This window comes from Ochotona curzoniae, unplaced genomic scaffold (assembly GCF_017591425.1).
Source record: "Ochotona curzoniae isolate NIBS_2020 unplaced genomic scaffold, NIBS_Ocur_1.0 contig_2210, whole genome shotgun sequence".
NCBI lineage: Eukaryota > Metazoa > Chordata > Mammalia > Lagomorpha > Ochotonidae > Ochotona > Ochotona curzoniae.
The window spans coordinates 52,678,230-52,694,743 of NW_024465369.1; the positions used below are offsets into that span (position 1 = coordinate 52,678,230).

At 39.8% G+C, this 16,514-nt stretch overlaps 1 protein-coding gene across 6 annotated transcripts in view; it reads right to left on the reverse strand.

The window, feature by feature from the left end:
- Window positions 1-8,751: 8,751 nt before the first annotated feature.
- Window positions 8,752-16,514, reverse strand: part of ANKRD44 (ankyrin repeat domain 44) — a 307,451-nt gene continuing 299,688 nt past the window's right edge. For 4 of the 6 annotated variants that reach the window (XM_040971917.1, XM_040971918.1, XM_040971919.1 and 1 more), the window contains 3 exons: window positions 15,082-15,164; window positions 13,445-13,536; window positions 8,752-11,178 (listed from right to left, as the gene is read on the reverse strand). In XM_040971917.1, coding sequence (XP_040827851.1) covers window positions 10,931-11,178; window positions 13,445-13,536; window positions 15,082-15,164 — 423 coding nt within the window. In that variant the 3' untranslated portion in view covers window positions 8,752-10,930. Of the gene's footprint in view, window positions 11,179-11,389; window positions 12,666-13,444; window positions 13,537-15,081; window positions 15,165-16,514 lie in introns of those variants that run through there. The other 2 variants (XM_040971920.1, XM_040971921.1) reach the window with 2 other exon arrangements.

Here is a 16,514-nt window from a genome sequence, read left to right on the forward strand (position 1 = left end):
TTTTTTCAAAACTTAACATGATGGTTATATATCTTTTGAAAGTCACTCAAATCACAGAACTGTACACTCTAATAGGGTGGTGTTTATGGCATAGCAATTATATTACCTACAAGGTGATTTTCTAAATGCAGCTGCTGGTCTCGGTCCTGGGACCACAATTTACTACCTCCCTGTTATAGATCTCTATTTACAAACCCAGGAAAAGGCCAAACAACATTTTAAATTACAACAACAAAACAGGCTACCAAAAAAAAAAAAAAGGGCAGAAATTCAAATACTATCTGTTGGCTTTCCATGAGACAAATTTGTCAATAGCATAATAGCTGATGAATTCTGGACCCACCTTAACTAATGTTGAATCCTAGATCTGCCACTGGTTAGCCATGTGTTCCTAGAAGTAAAAACATGTTCTTCTCTTCCACAGACATTGTAAGGATATACGACATTCTGAACAGTACCTGGCATATATCACTCAGTGAACACTGGCTATTTTTATTATTGACTCCATTTAGAAAGCAGCCAAGTAATTTAATCAAGTGATTTTTACTTGAGTTTCAAAGGTTCTGACCGTAGCCAGTATGTTAACTACACCTTCTGTTCTGCATCAATGAGAGCACAGTCACAGAACCTGACACCGAAAGCGTGACAAACATGGGAAGATCATTAACACATACAAGAAAATATGTTCTTACCTCCAGGAGCTATTATAAGCACCCTCAAGGGTTCCTCTTTTTTCTATATCAGAAATACACTGCAAGAAATTAATTGGTTTTCTCAACCTAATTTCTAGTGTCAGCTGTGACATCACAAAGCCAGCTCACAGATGGCATCCTCTGAGTGCCTCATAGCTAGCTCCGATGCAAGAAAGACATGGACCCAACAGCCAAATCCAAATTGACATTCTAATGGTAGATCCTTATAAATGGATTTTAAGCAGAAAAATCCATATATATTACTAGGTAACATTTCTCTAAGAGAAGCTTTATAGCTTTTACGTAATAAAAACATGTCAAGGAATAAATCTCAGGCCTAAAAATGACTATAAAATTGAAACAGAGCATAACCTGGGAAATGGAGAAATCTTACATGAAAAAACAAACTCAAAAAGAAAATTTATACATAACATTGTCTACTTATTTTAGTTAAAAATTGATTTTTTTTCCAAGAAAAGTTAATATTTTAAAGCAAATTTGACTTTAAAAAACGTTACAGAATTCCAATGAATTCAGTCTTTTGTTCTCTGAAAAGCTTTCCGGGAGTCTGCGTTTTCATTATTAACACTAAGACATTTGTCTGATCCATATTCTCCTTTTGTTCATTCTGCAACTCTTCACCATCTGCCATATTTTCTGAAAAGCCTCATAAACACATTTAGGTTAAACCATATGGTCGCAAAAGCTGTTACCATAGTCAAGGTCTGGCTATTATTGTTTTAACATAACTGCACTTGACAATTTTTTACTTCTTTAAATGCTTCACTGTAATCCTGAAACCAAACTTCAATCTGATAATAAACCGGCTCTGAGTGTGTGTCTGCTTACAGTAAAATGTACAATATAAAACTTCTCAATTTTGCTCAAACTCAATGTATGACAGATGGCTATTGGGTCATTCATCATATTGGCCTCCTCTATTTTTAATTTCTTTAATGCCAAGACTTTTTCCTTCAATCATTGGGAACAACCCGATCCTCTTATTGCATCCTTGACTTTGTCATTAAAACTATATCACCTCTAAAATCTTTACTTCAAGCATTCTACATCCAGTTTACCAACTCCAGTACTCAAATTCCAAAATCATAAAAGTATACAGTGAATGTCTTACTTTTAAGATTTATTTATTTTCATTGGAAAGGCAGATATAAAGAGAGGAGGGGAGACAGAGAGGAAGACTCTCCATCCAGTGATTTCACTACCCAAGCAGCTGCAATGGCCAGAGTTGTGGCGATCCGAAGCAGGCAACCAGGATCCAGGATTCAGGAGACAAGAGCCTCCTCCAGGTCTCCCATTTGGATGCAGAGTCTCAAGGCCTTGGGTCATCTTCAGCCCAGGCCACAAGCAGAGAGCTGGATATGAAGCAGGGCTGCTGGGATTAGAACCGATGCCCACACAGAATCCTGGCACATGCAAGGAGAGGATTTTAACTCCTAGGTTACTGTGCCGGACCCTTACTTTGTAGTATCACTATCTACAACTTCCCTTTGTCCTGACTTCCCTCCTCAACCAGTTTATGATCCATGATCCCATAATATATCTGCAATTGTATCTGTTTAAAACATCATCTTGGACTCACTCACTTGGCAAACCTGTAGTTATCCTATGACTGTACTCAATTATCTGATGAACAAATCTGCCATCATGATTGGGATAATTTCAAAATTCATCGCCATAAGTCTCAAGGGTACTAAACCCCACTCAGCAATCCTCTACTGTTTCAAATTTTTTTTCTCCACAATCTCCCATCCCTTCTGCAGTCTACTCTTTTACGGCTTCCGACCTTTGCATCAATATGCTGCAATATTCCTATTAAAAAAATAAGCGTTCTCATTGGCTTCTAGTCTTTTGCTAGCTATTGCCTCATTTTTCCTTCTCTTCACCATCTCCCTTCCCTTTCTTTCCTTGGCTCACAGTCATTGAATTGTCTCCCACCCTGTTCTCATTTACATTTGCAAAATAAATTCAGTGGTCAATTTGGTCATATTTTATTTGATCCCAATTTTCTTACTGCCTTACCAGCCACCTTTTGCTGGTCTTGTCTCCTAGGTCCTCTTCCTCTTCTTCCTCACTTCCAAATGCTGGAGTAACCAGGGTTGGTTCACAGTTCTTCTCTCTGTTCACTCCAACGGAAATGTCTGGTCATCAATAATGTCAAATGACCTTAAACCGTAGACTCCCTGCCAAATGACAGGCAATATGTTTGACCTTAGACCATCAGTAGATTCAATTGATTACACCTTTAAGACATTTCCCAAGTAGATGTCCTTGGTTGCCACATCTACTTGCATCACTAGGTATACATTCTGGACTATTGCCACAGTGACTTCATCAGTCATGTGGATTTATCTATTGTCTTTCTACAGTAGCTTGAGTAAACTCTAAAAAAGAGAAATCACACCATAGACATTTTTTAGCTTGTATTTACCCAGTTTTTGTCACATCCAGTATAAAATAGAAACTCCTCCCCACTCACAAAATTTGGTATCTGGTCTCAGTTTACTCTTGGTCTAATCTGTTCTCTCTTTGCCATCTGAGTCTCCAGCAACTCTGGGACTGCCCCTGGTTCTGGAATATGCCAATCTCATGACTTTGGGTGTTGACACTGACTTTTTCCTCACCCTAGAATGTTCTCTTCTATGACCTCTATATGGCTGGAACTTTTTGTGGTTAAGATCTGTTCTTAAACATTTGCAACTCTTAGGTAACCCAGGTTTAAGAAGTACGAATACGTGAACTTCTCAGTTTTGCTGGGAGTTTTATCAAGTGATTCTATGCAAGCTTTTTGTGCTGGAAGTAGTTTTAACACTTTCACTTCTGAAATTAAAAAAAAAAACTGTCCAGAATTTAGATGTTTCATTAGATTGTCACTTTCAGTTAGAAATGATGTTAATCATTGTAACCACCAGAGCCTAGAAAATCACAAGAGGACACAGTGTTGCATGACCAGACCTTGCCTTGTGACCATGGATGAAGTGTCCCCACCCTTGTGAGCAGGAACTTTCCCAGACAGTAAACAGAGGCTATTGCCCCTGAAGACAAGCAATGTACCTATCTGTGTATATACGTTTGTGGGAGAGAACAGGGAAGGAAACATTTGTCTCGAAGCTCTGCAGCTTTTCTCACTTCCTCACTCACTTGCATATGATCACTTCCGGAAATGCCCACAACTAGAGCACACTGCCTCCCAAAGTTTTTTTGTCTTAAAGTTGTCTTGATAAGGACATATATATCAGAATACATTTATGCAATTCCTTCAGAAAGAAATATGGTTGCCTTCATAGGCAATAAGCTGATGAAAAAATGACTCAGAAACGAGAGAGCAAGAAGATAGGCAGTGGATGGGGGAGCACGGTGGGTGGGGCAGCTGCTTACCCAGTGAGGTGTCACCTTTGATCCTCCTGGGCCTCAGAACAGTAAATGTCAGCCTCATCCTTCACATCCCTGGTCATTGTGCCAACCACAAATGCCTTCACATTTCCAATTACTTCCTGGAGTTCTGAACAATTAATGAATGGAGCAACCACTTGCTGTTTGTATTTTAAAGCAAAAGTACCTTCATTATGGAATTTGCTAAAGAGACATTCATAGAGCACTTTTACCCACAATGTTTTTAGGTTATGTTAATAATAGCCTTTTAGCTTAATGCTTCTGTGCCTCACAAGCTAATTCTGGAACACAGTAAGCATGTTATGTGAGGGGAGAAGTTTGAGGATCTAAACCTACTTGCTGGAATGAGAAGGGTCCTTTGACAAGCAGTTTGAAGATGGTGCCACAGCAATGTTCAATCATGTATGTATGTTCTACAGTAGAAGCATCATCTCCTTTTTACTTCAAAGAACTTGAGTAAAATTAGAGGATCATTACATTTCTTTTTCTTGAATAGGGGAATAAAAAAAAAATCAATAACATTCTAAGCAGTTGTTGAGAAGCAGCTTTCCAGCTTGATTTCATATCTTCAAGGACACCATGTGGTCAGTAGCTTCCAACAGCTCTCCCAATAAATCTGGCTCTTGGTATTCACCCCCTAAAGGAACAAGGTATCCTTCAAAATAGACGAGAGCTTGTAACCTGCCTCTAATGAGAATGCACAAAGTGAAACAACATCCGAGATTCAGTTACAAAACCCTGGGCCTTCAATTTTGCTCTTTTCTCTGTTTTTCTCAGCTTCTCATGAGGCCTGCTGTCACACTGAGAGCCTTCTTATGCAAAGTTCCACTCAGCATGGAACTCTGAGCAGCCAGCAGCTTTGTGGAATTGAGGCCCTTCACCCACAACCTGCAATGAATACTGCCACCAACCACAGGGGCGAGCTTAGCAATGAATCTTTCCCTGGCCAACAGCGTGACTGTAGCTTCTTGATTTTGAAGCAGATGACCCAGCTAAGCCACAGCTGTCTCACAAATAGGAGGTGCTAGCAAACACTTGTCTCAAGATACTAGATTTTGCAAATATTTGTTACAGTCATAGAAAACTGAACAACTGAAGGCTCTCTCATAATGTGATTTCTCATTTGCAGTTTTAAGTCTGGAAAGCACTCATATTTGTACTTTGTACATTTAAATAAGAAATGAGGTGTGGATGACTATAAAACCTTCCTGAATAACTCTGGCAGAAACAAACAAACAAACAAGCAGCACAAACAATGAAACAAAACATTAGAGGGCAGAATGGTGGAAAGCAGAGAACTTTCACAAGTTGTAAAGCCAGATCACCAACTCTCAAGTTTGGGCAAGTCATGTAACTTCTAAGGTATTCAGTTTGCTTGTGAAAATTGATGATAGGATTGGACTGAATGGAAATATGGCTTAAATCCCCCAATACTATCTGCCAGCCTCACCTTCAAATCTCTCTCATTAGCTAGAAACTCCATCACTAGGAACCTGTCCTTTGTTCCAGAGGTCATCCTTGAAGTTACTACTCAAGAGGAGAACCTCTGGGTGGCAAGACAGACCTGGGAAGAAATTTTAGAGACACCTTCAAGGATGAGGCAGGGAGGTAGGTTCCTATGTTGCAAATAAACTGCGGAAGAGCAGTAATGACAGAATCAAATCAGAAACATGGTTGATTTATTCTACAGTCTTGAGGACCTAGCTGGCTTCCTTCTTTCTGATGTATACAAACTATGTAACTGGTCACATTTTCACTCTTGGCTGTGTTAGGTTCAGGGGTAACAGGGAGAGAAAGAGTGTAAAGAGAGACTTTAGTTCAGGCAGAGCTTTACTAGGGAAGAAGAGTGTGACGACTGTTCCCTTGCGGGAATCAGTCCAGGACCACTTCCACATGGAGGGCAGGGTGATGGGGGGGCGGTGACCACATGAGGGAAATGGCCACCCAGGGTAGACAGCACTTGGTTTTCATACATCCTAGGCACAGCGGATGGGAGAAGGCAGCAGCTCCTCGGTTCGTGCATGCGAGCTACCTGTAGCAAGTGATCTATAGTGTGGGGTACTCCTGTTGGTGGGCTGAGACAAGACCTGAGTGGTTCCTGTGGGATATTATTCCAGACACTCCTGAGGAGATAAGGCCTGGATGGTCAATCACAGACTCACTCAGCATCTGCCCAATCTAGCGGCTGCAGGCAAGCTTAGCACAAACTCATGTTCAGCCACAGTGTTAAATTTTATGCTTTCTATATTTGTTTGTGTTTTTTTCCTTTCCTAATCTTTCTACTTTGAGTTTATCACATGTCTTTTATTGCAAGTCAAGTTCAAACCATTTATGGAAAAAGCTGGCAGTACACACAAACAACAGAAACACAAACATGCTGGAAATCTTTTTCTCTAATTGTGATAATACAAATGGAAACAGCAAATCTGGAACTATCATGACTATGTTCAAAATTTAAAGTTCATCTGCCTTGTGGAGGGCAAAAATATAAAACAGCATAATTTAGAAAAAAAAATATAAATTAGGAAACTCAAGAAACCACAAATTACAACAATATTTGTACCGTTTTTATTTGTAAAAATAACAATCTGAATGCATTTCCATAGTATATTACAGTGAAGTACTTCCTTACATTATCAGAGCATTCAGTAGTTGCAAAAAGTATTAAACTGTGCTTGAGAAGTTCAGATTGGATCAAAGTCACTCAGTGAACTAAAAGCCATTTCCCTAATTTTTACAGTCATGGCATTTACCAGAGTCATTCAACTCCAATTTACATAATAAAATATTACAGACAAAATTCCACTGAAATCATCAGACAATATTTTATGCTGTTACAAATATGCTATGCAAAATATAACACTGGTACCAGATTTGTATCATCGTGCTTTGCAAAGATATATTGCACATGCTAAAGCATAAAATATTAGACAAAACTACCAAACAAGATATTTGCATTGAATTTTTAGATCACTGCATAAGAAACATATAGAATTACATTTTATACACACACTCAGATTGTCACTATCTTAAAACACTTTTCCCCTATAATACTGACCTAAAGTTTACAGTTTTGTAAGAAGAAAATATTTCAGTACTATAAAATGAAAGATTATGCCTCTAGAAAACTTTTAGCATTTTCATTTCAAAGCAAGAAAAGGGGAAGTAGGAAAACACACTCTATACATTCAAAGAAAGACTGGAATGAAAACTCACTGGTATGATATTGCTTTGATAACACTCCAATGGAAAAAAATACAAAACATTTCACAGAACATTGTCAGAATATACAAATATAAAAAGGCACTCTAACTTCATAGTACAAGACAAAAATGGGATGAGTTCTTCAACCAACACAACAGACCAGCAAACCAAGTTGCTCCACAGTACGAAGAATAATTAGTGCAGCAAATCCATTTGATGTTCCTGTTCTAACAATAAAATAATAAATCAAGCAGCTGTTTACTGCCTAAGTACCAAAACATACTATGCTGCCCTTTTAGTGGTGATAAAGAGAAATCCCCTGAGCTATTTACTGTAGAATCGTAGCAGATTTTAGGCATTTCGAAGATAGTATTTACCAAAGGCAGACAGACACTGGCGAAGAGGTTAAGTGCCAAGTAGTATGATCCCTGTGGCTATGGTTAAAATACAGTCTAAAAATAACATGTAAAAGCACTAAGCGACTAAGACTCAATTAAAAACACAAAGTTTCCCCCCCCCCCTCTTTTTGCTCTAAGAGCAATTTTGCTCTAAGAGATGTAATTGAAACACACAGAAAATTACAGTTTTTGAAAAAGTCATTTCTTAAGAAATTTAGTTTTGGGGACAGGGAAAATTAGAGGGTGGACTAGAGAGAAAGACACTGATTGATCCAATGAACAGTTCATTGTGAGCATGATTGTGTTTTGTTCCTTTGTCCTGCTCCTATGAGACAGAGGGGAGGGGTGGGGGAGAGGCTAAAGGTGACTCCATGGAGAGACAATGTCTCATGGCTGCTCCCTGCTTTGCTGGAACCATCCTTTTACTCTGCTACTCAAGATGAAAAATGTCAACACTGCTTCACCATTAAAGCAGGCATTTCCTCTCCTTCCTTAAATGCCAATGGAGCAAGATTTCCATGCACTTGTGCACAAAAAGACACTGCAGGATGCTGTGTCCTTCAACACAGCCTTTCCCTTATTTTCAGTGAAGATAAGGTCACTAATGCTCATTCGCAATTTACCTATTTCTTTCAAAATTCATCCTGTCTAAAATTAACAAGGAGGGAAGTACCACAACTAGGAAGAATTCAAAACATAGTGGTGGTCGGGCCCGGCGCGGTGGCGCAAGTGGTTAAGTCCTCGCCTTGAACGCCCCGGGATCCCATATAGGCGCCGGTTCTAATCCTGGCAGCCCCGCTTCCCTTCCAGCTCCCTGCCTGTGGCCCAGGAAAGCAGTCGAGGACGGCCCAAAGCTTTGGGACCCTGCACCCGCGTGGGAGACCCAGAAGAGGCTCCTGGCTTCGGATTGGCATAGTATCGGCCGTTGCGCTCACTTGGGGAGTGAATCATCGGATGGAAGATCTTCCTCTCTGTCTCTCCTCTCTGTATATCCGCCTTTCCAATTAAAAAAAAAAAATTAAAAAAAAAAAACATAGTGGTGGTGGTGTAGAAATTCTGTGGTGAAATTAATATCAGCTCTGTAAGTCCTTTGAACAAGCACTCAATTCTAAAGAACGCAATATGAGCTTTAATGAAATCCAGGATATCAGAAGAATTAAGATTAAAGTATTTTACAGCTGAATGGAAAATATAGCACAGTATCTGTATCTGATCCAGATACGACATAATACTGTTTTTTACAAACACCTCACATACACTATAAAACAGAAATTTCCACAGTCAAAATGGAAGCCATTATACATCGTTGTTGAGAACTGCACGGATGCGACACGTCTTTCCTGTCCTCTTCCTCAGGTGGAAATAAACCCTAGAGCTGGTGATTTTTACTGGCCCTTTAGGCAGAGTGCCCACACACACTGTTTCCTGTTAGGTTGGTGAGAGCCTGATTTCTCAGTGAGGTGTGGATTGTTTTCTGAACTTTCTTCGAGCCACTGTTGTGCTTCACTGCACACTTGCATTTTCCTGACTCAGAGGAGCACATGGGCTGTAACATCTTCTAAGCTCTAAGTCAGCCACAGACGACTCAGCCACAGAAGAACTTGAGGATCTGGAGCCTGGAGCAGTAGGCATGCTGGGTGTGCCCTGGGGCTGTTGGGTAGTCCTGGGTCAAGTACGTTTTTTCCACTTTTTATTCCAAGTAAGATACACAGCAATTAAAACAGTGAATGGACAAAGGATGTTTCCTCAGCATTTGTCTTGTATCATAAATACCAACACATTTACATCAAAAGTGTACGGACATTTCTCCTAGTTTGGCAAAAATAACAATAACAATAATGCTAATAAACTGTGGTCCACACATCATCAATTACAAATGTTAAGGTGTCAACCTGAAATCTGTATAAGAAATACAAAATACAACAAAGGGTGGTATGCAGAAAAGAGTGCATTGTAACTCTGTAGAAAAGCTACTGCAGTTTTTGCATTTTGAAGGGAAAAAAGCTTGCATCTTCCATTTTAGACGGAAGCATTTTGGTCCTCGTGGAGAGCTGGCTGATGAACTACATACATATCTACATAGATGTTTATGTGTGCGTATGCATGTGCGCAGCATCTAGGCTCTCATTCTTCTTTTTGGACGGCTGTTCCGGGGGTGGAACGGGGTCCGTTGGACCTAGAAGCTTTGGCAGAGGGAGCACAGTATTCACTAGGTGGATCATCATTAAGCAACTGGCAATCGGCTGTCATTTCCATATCACCCATCTCCACTTCTTGCGTTCACTTTCTTTGTTCCCTTTTGCAGGCATACTTTCACTCCCTTGGCCATGACCTTGACTGAGGAGCTCATTTAATATTTTCCTATTGATGAGTAATGCCGATGATTTGGATGTATTTCAAAAACTATTTAAAAATCAATGAACCAGTTTCCTATTAAATGTGCATACTGTCCTCAAGTTTTGGTGCAATGTAGTTTTCACTGGAAATGCTATTACATTTGGGTTCAATCATTCAGGTGGAAATTAGTCATAGGTTTATTTTGGGGAACACTAGGATGCTACATTTATGTTTAGGAAAAAAAAAACCCTCAATTTTCCTATTCATCCAGCAACTTTAACAAAGATGTTAAAGTTCTCAGAAGGAACTCAGGAAGAAATTCTGGATATTTAAGTGCTTATTAGAGAGGACATAAGCAGCTGGACCCTCTTAGATTCGTTCAAGCATTTTTCTGAAGATGAAAGCCTTTACCTTTGGCTTCTAGTGAGGAAGTCAACATCACAGTGAGAAGAAGCTTGAGGCATTTCCTACCCAGTTCTTCCCTCCCCTCCCAGGGGACATGAATGTCACACTGCTACACTTCTGAGAACTTTCTGCTGAGTAACTAAAAAAAACAAAAATCTTCATAGTAAACAGCTGCCTCTCTGATGCATTATCCCCAAAGAAAAAGGATTAAACACACTTCTAAAAATTTTTTACTTAAAATGAGAGGTAGACTTTCATGGAAGTATCTAGCAAAACATGAAACAAAGCAAATTTGGGCCCATGTTTGTGTATTCCAACCTATAGCCTTGCTGCCCTTCCTGTGTTTTATTAATTCTTTCCCTACTGACTTCTGGGAGCTCAGGTCCCAAATAACACTTGGATACAAACCAGGAAGTCAAGCTCGCGGCCCTTCCTCCAACCCAGGGGATCAAGGCAAAGAGGAAAAGCTCCTACAGTGCAAAGTCAAAATGTTTCTGAATCAGAGTCATTTTCATTGTACCCATCCTCGGAGCCTACGTTGTTATCGCACAGGCTCACCATGCTACCCAGATTGGAGAGGGTCGTCCTGCTCAAATTGTCTTTTTTTAAACACACGAAGTTGACAGCCGTCATTGTGCTGGAAGGAGAAAAAGGCATCATGGTAGCCAAAATGAGGGCGAGGCAGTCAGCCACGTCTTTGTTAGGAGCACAAGCCAGGGCCGGGGTATGACCTGGGCGTAAACGCAGACAAGGCAGTGGTTAGTTCCAGGGAGTCTAGAGGAGGCGGCGCAAGCATTTCACAGTACATCTCCTAGGCCCACCCAAGCCGAGATGTATGCTGAGTTAGAAATCATGCTAGGTAAAAGGTGAGTGACTCTTCCCAAGTCATGCTGGGGGTGAGGCTGGAGAGGGAGGGAGGGAGACACTGGGGGGGGGGGCAGGTTTCCTTTTTTTTTCTTAAGCTCACACAGCTACAGCAAGCACAATACTTTCTGAAGTTAGAATTCCAGCTTTCATCTACTGAACAGAAACAAGAGAAGGTGGGGATGGGACACAATTCCACAGGACAACCAGGAAGATGTTTCCACCTGCAAGCAAGTGCAGCACACACACACACACACACACACAAACATGAGCCTCAGACAGACCACACAGGACTCTCATTCTGAGAACAATGACTTTGCATTGTAGCTAACTGTCTGTTGGTTTAGAGAAAAACACTGTAAATTAGATGACAGTAAGATTGTCTAATGTCATTTTGTTTCATTACAGATAAAATATGCACTACCAAACCAACTGTAGAAAAACGGAATCATGTGAGATCAGATACAAGAAGGTATGGTTGATTGTGACTCCAAGTCTTTTAAGAGAAATTTCACAGGGTTTTGAAAAATAGTCATCCCACTAAGTAAAGTGCTAAATCGGAAATGCAACAGATTTGGGAAATCTGTTACTCTTGTCATACTTGAAGAGTTGGATCATTCTCTACCATTTAGATTTTACGGGTTCAGTCCATATGAGAAACACATGCCTGGGTCAATCTACTCATTGTACAATCAGACCTTTGCTTTGTTGGTCTGAAAGGACTACCCATACCTCTGCTGACCAATGTTCCCACTCCTCAATGGGCAGTGCACACACTCACTCGTTCAGAGGAACTAGCTTGGTAAAGCTTCGTATTTCATTGGCTTGCTAATTATCACTTGACCTGATCCTCCCTCGCCACTCCCCTGAGTCCTTCAAGAGGTTACTCTTCTTTCTGGTGTGAGAACAAGAATGGACATAAACATTCCATTCTGCAAAGGTTCAGTGGTGAGTATAGGAATTATGACGATTCTGTGCAAAATCTGCCCCACACCTTTGGGATGCGCTAAGCCCCAAGACAGGAGCTCGGATGCAGATTTATGTATATGGGGAAAAAAGGACAAAATCGATTTATTCTGGTCTCTTTGGTCATTCTGGAGAAAAATTATAGGCCTATGCATACCAATCTTAAAGCATAGAGTGGAGATAACAGGGTGAGGAAACGTGACGTGAGAGAACCAAGGAGATGGAATTAGAGAAAATTCTGTAGTTCCTACAGGAGCCATGTTGGGGACAGAGCAGGGTGCATGCTGGGTAAATGGGGCTGCAGAACCAAAACTGATAAGAGTTAACTACTGATGTCAGTAGGGCTGCTTACTTCTGAAGAATTGGCATGAGCTGCTAATTCCAATACCTGTAATAAGCAGTTGAGTCACATTAACACATTATAATAATGAGATTAAATGCTATAAGTAATGTCATGTTTTAAAGAAATACTTAATTCATAAATATCCAGAAGTTCCTCTTTTGCTCCCAATGTTAATTAATAAGCATTATGCTTAAAAGGGTAGCTTAGTACAATTCTAGGATTCATTAGTTTGCAAAATTTCTTAGGAAACAGAGTAGAAAGCTTCTGTGAAGAATGAGCTCATTAAGGAAAGAAATATTAGATAGATCAGGAGAAGCAGTCAAGCCTCGACATTAATTAAAATTTGTATTCATGGTTCCCAATTTCCATACTGGGAATATGAGTTCTGATCTGTGCTTTTAACAAATTGTTTGATCTCAGAATGAACTGAAATACAATCAAAGACCTAGGTTTTTACTGGAGCCCTTGAGCATGCACTAACGACATGTGTAATCCCAAACTCTTCAGTGTATGCAGTTAGCATTCTGAATGCCAAGTTGAAAGTTTTGTAATGTCTCTAAAAGATTTTAACCACCACGCTGAGGAGTTAGAGACCAACTGCTGACGTTACATGCAGAATGAACAGCACTGGTGGGCCACAGGTAGACCATGTGTTTTATGAAATGACAGACAGGACAAAGTATCCTTTGATTGCTCACACGCATGAAAAGTCTAAGGAGAGCATTATGACTGCCTGTTCACAGGCTTCTGTCTCTCTCATTTTCTTCTGGCTTCCAACAGCACATGGAGGGTGCACCCAGTCCTCGTTCCCTTTCTCCACTTACCATTGTCATCCACAGCCAGCACACAGGCCCCTTTGGCCAACAGCTCCTCAACTACCACCTTTAAGCCATTGCGGGCAGCAATGTGCAGCGGTCTGAAACACACAACAGCAAGCATCAGTGAGGCTATGTACTTGCAGGAAAATGTGGCATTCTGATGCTTGAACCACTAAAAGGAAGAAGTACTTAAGGATTTACAAATGATACATAGATCTTTTGACAGAGAAGAAAAGGTATTTGCTGACCAGACCTTTTCTAGGTGCCAATGATTCAACTGTTCTCACATGGCAGGCCCAGATCTCTTCGTGGGTAATACCAACATGCTGCATCCCAATCTCCATAACAGTAAAGGTTCTTACTTGATTTTTACCACAGCCTTGCCATCACTGAGTCCCACAGCTCCTCAACACGGTTGGTATACAAATTATCATACATATATGCACAGGCACTTCAGAAGGATTATGGAACAACAGAATTAACATATGACCTTCCATATACATACATATGTATTTAATATACACATTATGTGTTTTATGCATATATATACAAATATGTGTGTTTACATATACATATATACATGCATATGTATGTATGAATGTATGTATTTTTAATTTGAGAAGCAGAGGAGAGAGACAGACTGACTCCCATTCACTTGCTCACTTCCTGCAAGCTTGCAGCAACCAGAGCTGGGGACAAAGTCAGGAACCAGTGTGTCCCAAACTAGAATTCCCACATGGGTAGCAGGAACCCAATTATTCTTGAGCCATTACAACTGTTTCTCAGGGTCCACACTACCAGGAAGCTAGAGTTAGGAGCTGGAGCTGGAAACAGAATCCAGGACTCAGATATGAATATGGATACCATAATCACTAGTCACTCGCTCTGGTAAGCCTCTTTTGGTGCAAAAAGATGTTGGAAGAAATATTCAGCTTTTAAATCACATGGCTATTATATATGAACTTCTTGAAGAACTTCTGTATAAAATTTCAAATGGTGTTATTACTAAAAGCACACAGATGTTTTACTGAATTTTTAATCCCTTAGAGATTAATGTCAAACTCAGCACACTGCACTTCATACTTAAGAATCTTAAATGGAAAAACAAATTCCTAATATTCCTTTGTCTTTAAAACAAATGCATAAATAATTTCCTAAATTGAAACATAAAGCAGCTTTGAGATCTTTCACACCAAGGGTTACACTGAATCACATTAAAGTATAATTAAGACAAATGGCTTAGAAATTCATTGAATGTATTCTGGGAACCTGATTTATAAAACTGTCATTTTCCAATCAGAATGTATAATGTTAAAATCTAAAACAAATATGCCAGTTTATGAGCCTATATGATTTTTCTAGCAGCCCACTAAAATTACAGCATTACTACAGAAATAACAGGAAAGGAAAAATACAGATCTTAAAGAACCTTAAGACAATGTATCAAAATGAGAATTCTGACCGTACAGTTGAGCTTAGTCAACAGTTGTTGGTGCATGATTGCAAATCTCATGGCGAGAAGGCCCCAGGTCTGCCTTCCTCATCACTGCACTCCTCAGTGCGAGCCTGACACAGCATTCTCAACACTTGGTGAATAAATTACTATGACTCTAAGTTCAAGTAAGAGTGAAATAGTTACTTACGTCTGCAGTGCATTATTTTTTGCATTAATAAGGTTCTCATCTTGTATCTTGTCAAGTATTAACAAGGCACATTTTTCATGACCCTAATAAAGAGAAAGAAGTGATAAGAAACAGGAGACATAGACACAGAGAGGTTACTGAAAAATTATTTCATTATGCTTCAAACTGCAAATGAATTTCTGCTAACCAAAAATATTCTATAGGGCTATTTTCTGAGTACTGTTTTTCCTTTAAAACAAAAATGAGCCCCAGATACTCTAATATTCTATAGAAGGTCAATTAAAAGAAACATGTTAACATAAATCTGAACTAAAATGGTGACATTTCTGAGATAATTGTTAGAATTAATGCCTGGAGGGCTAAAGCAGATGCTAATGTAGCAAGCTCAGCTGGTAAACAGAGTAGAATTAGAAGTATCCTTTAAATCCTTCACCATTACTTCATACACATATATTGAGTCCAATATCTTTCCTGAAGTCTTCAATTACCGCCTCAGTGATCCATCATCACTGAACTTCCCATTACAACAATTATTTGCATCACTCATCACCATTTACTCTTTGCACCATGAAGGGACCGTATAGCAGGAAACTCATTCTCTTCTTCCCTCAGCTAGGGGCTGGGAACATCTCTCTATCTCATAATAATAGGCAACTGTTAGTTTTAAAAGATCTGAGACCCTTCCATAGCTTCAGGCCTGGCGCCCTTTTAAGGAGTCATGGCATTCTAGGCCCTTGCCCCTGGACCTCTAGCATGAAGTTCATCTGGCAGTGAAAAACACTGCCTCTAAGGCAGACTCCAGACCTCAAAAACTGATCTAGATTTCAATACAATTTCTAGTTGATTTGTTTGCACAATAAAGTTTGAGAAGCACTGTATTTTTTTTGCGGGGGGAACTTGTTATATTTATTACACATTTCCAAGAGTACAGATATGAAAAGTTCATCATATTGACTCTGGCTGTCACTCAGTGCCTGATTGAGGTTAATGCTAATAGTATATGAAGATCTTTCTAAATGAACGGCTGCCATTTTCACCTTTCTGCAAGTCACAGCCCAGAGTCTGTTCATTTGTGTCAAGCTGCTAGTGATTTTTGTACATATCTGGTTCAGCACTATTTCTTAGTGTTTTTTTATTATTATTATTACATTGCTTCATGTGACACAGTTTTACAGGCACTGGGATTCCCCCCTCCCCTCCCCAAAGCCCGCTCCCCCCACCCTGCATAGTGGATTCTTTCATCTTGTTGCATTACCACAGGTCAAATTCAGTTGAGATTTTTTTCCTTGCAAGCATCTACAAAGCATAGAGTCCAGCATCTTATTGTGCATATAAGGAGAAGCACTGTATTTATACTCACTAGCACAGAATGCTTTGACAAGAACCTCATCAAACTAAGCACCCTTTGTGATTTCCACAGGATTCTCAGAGCA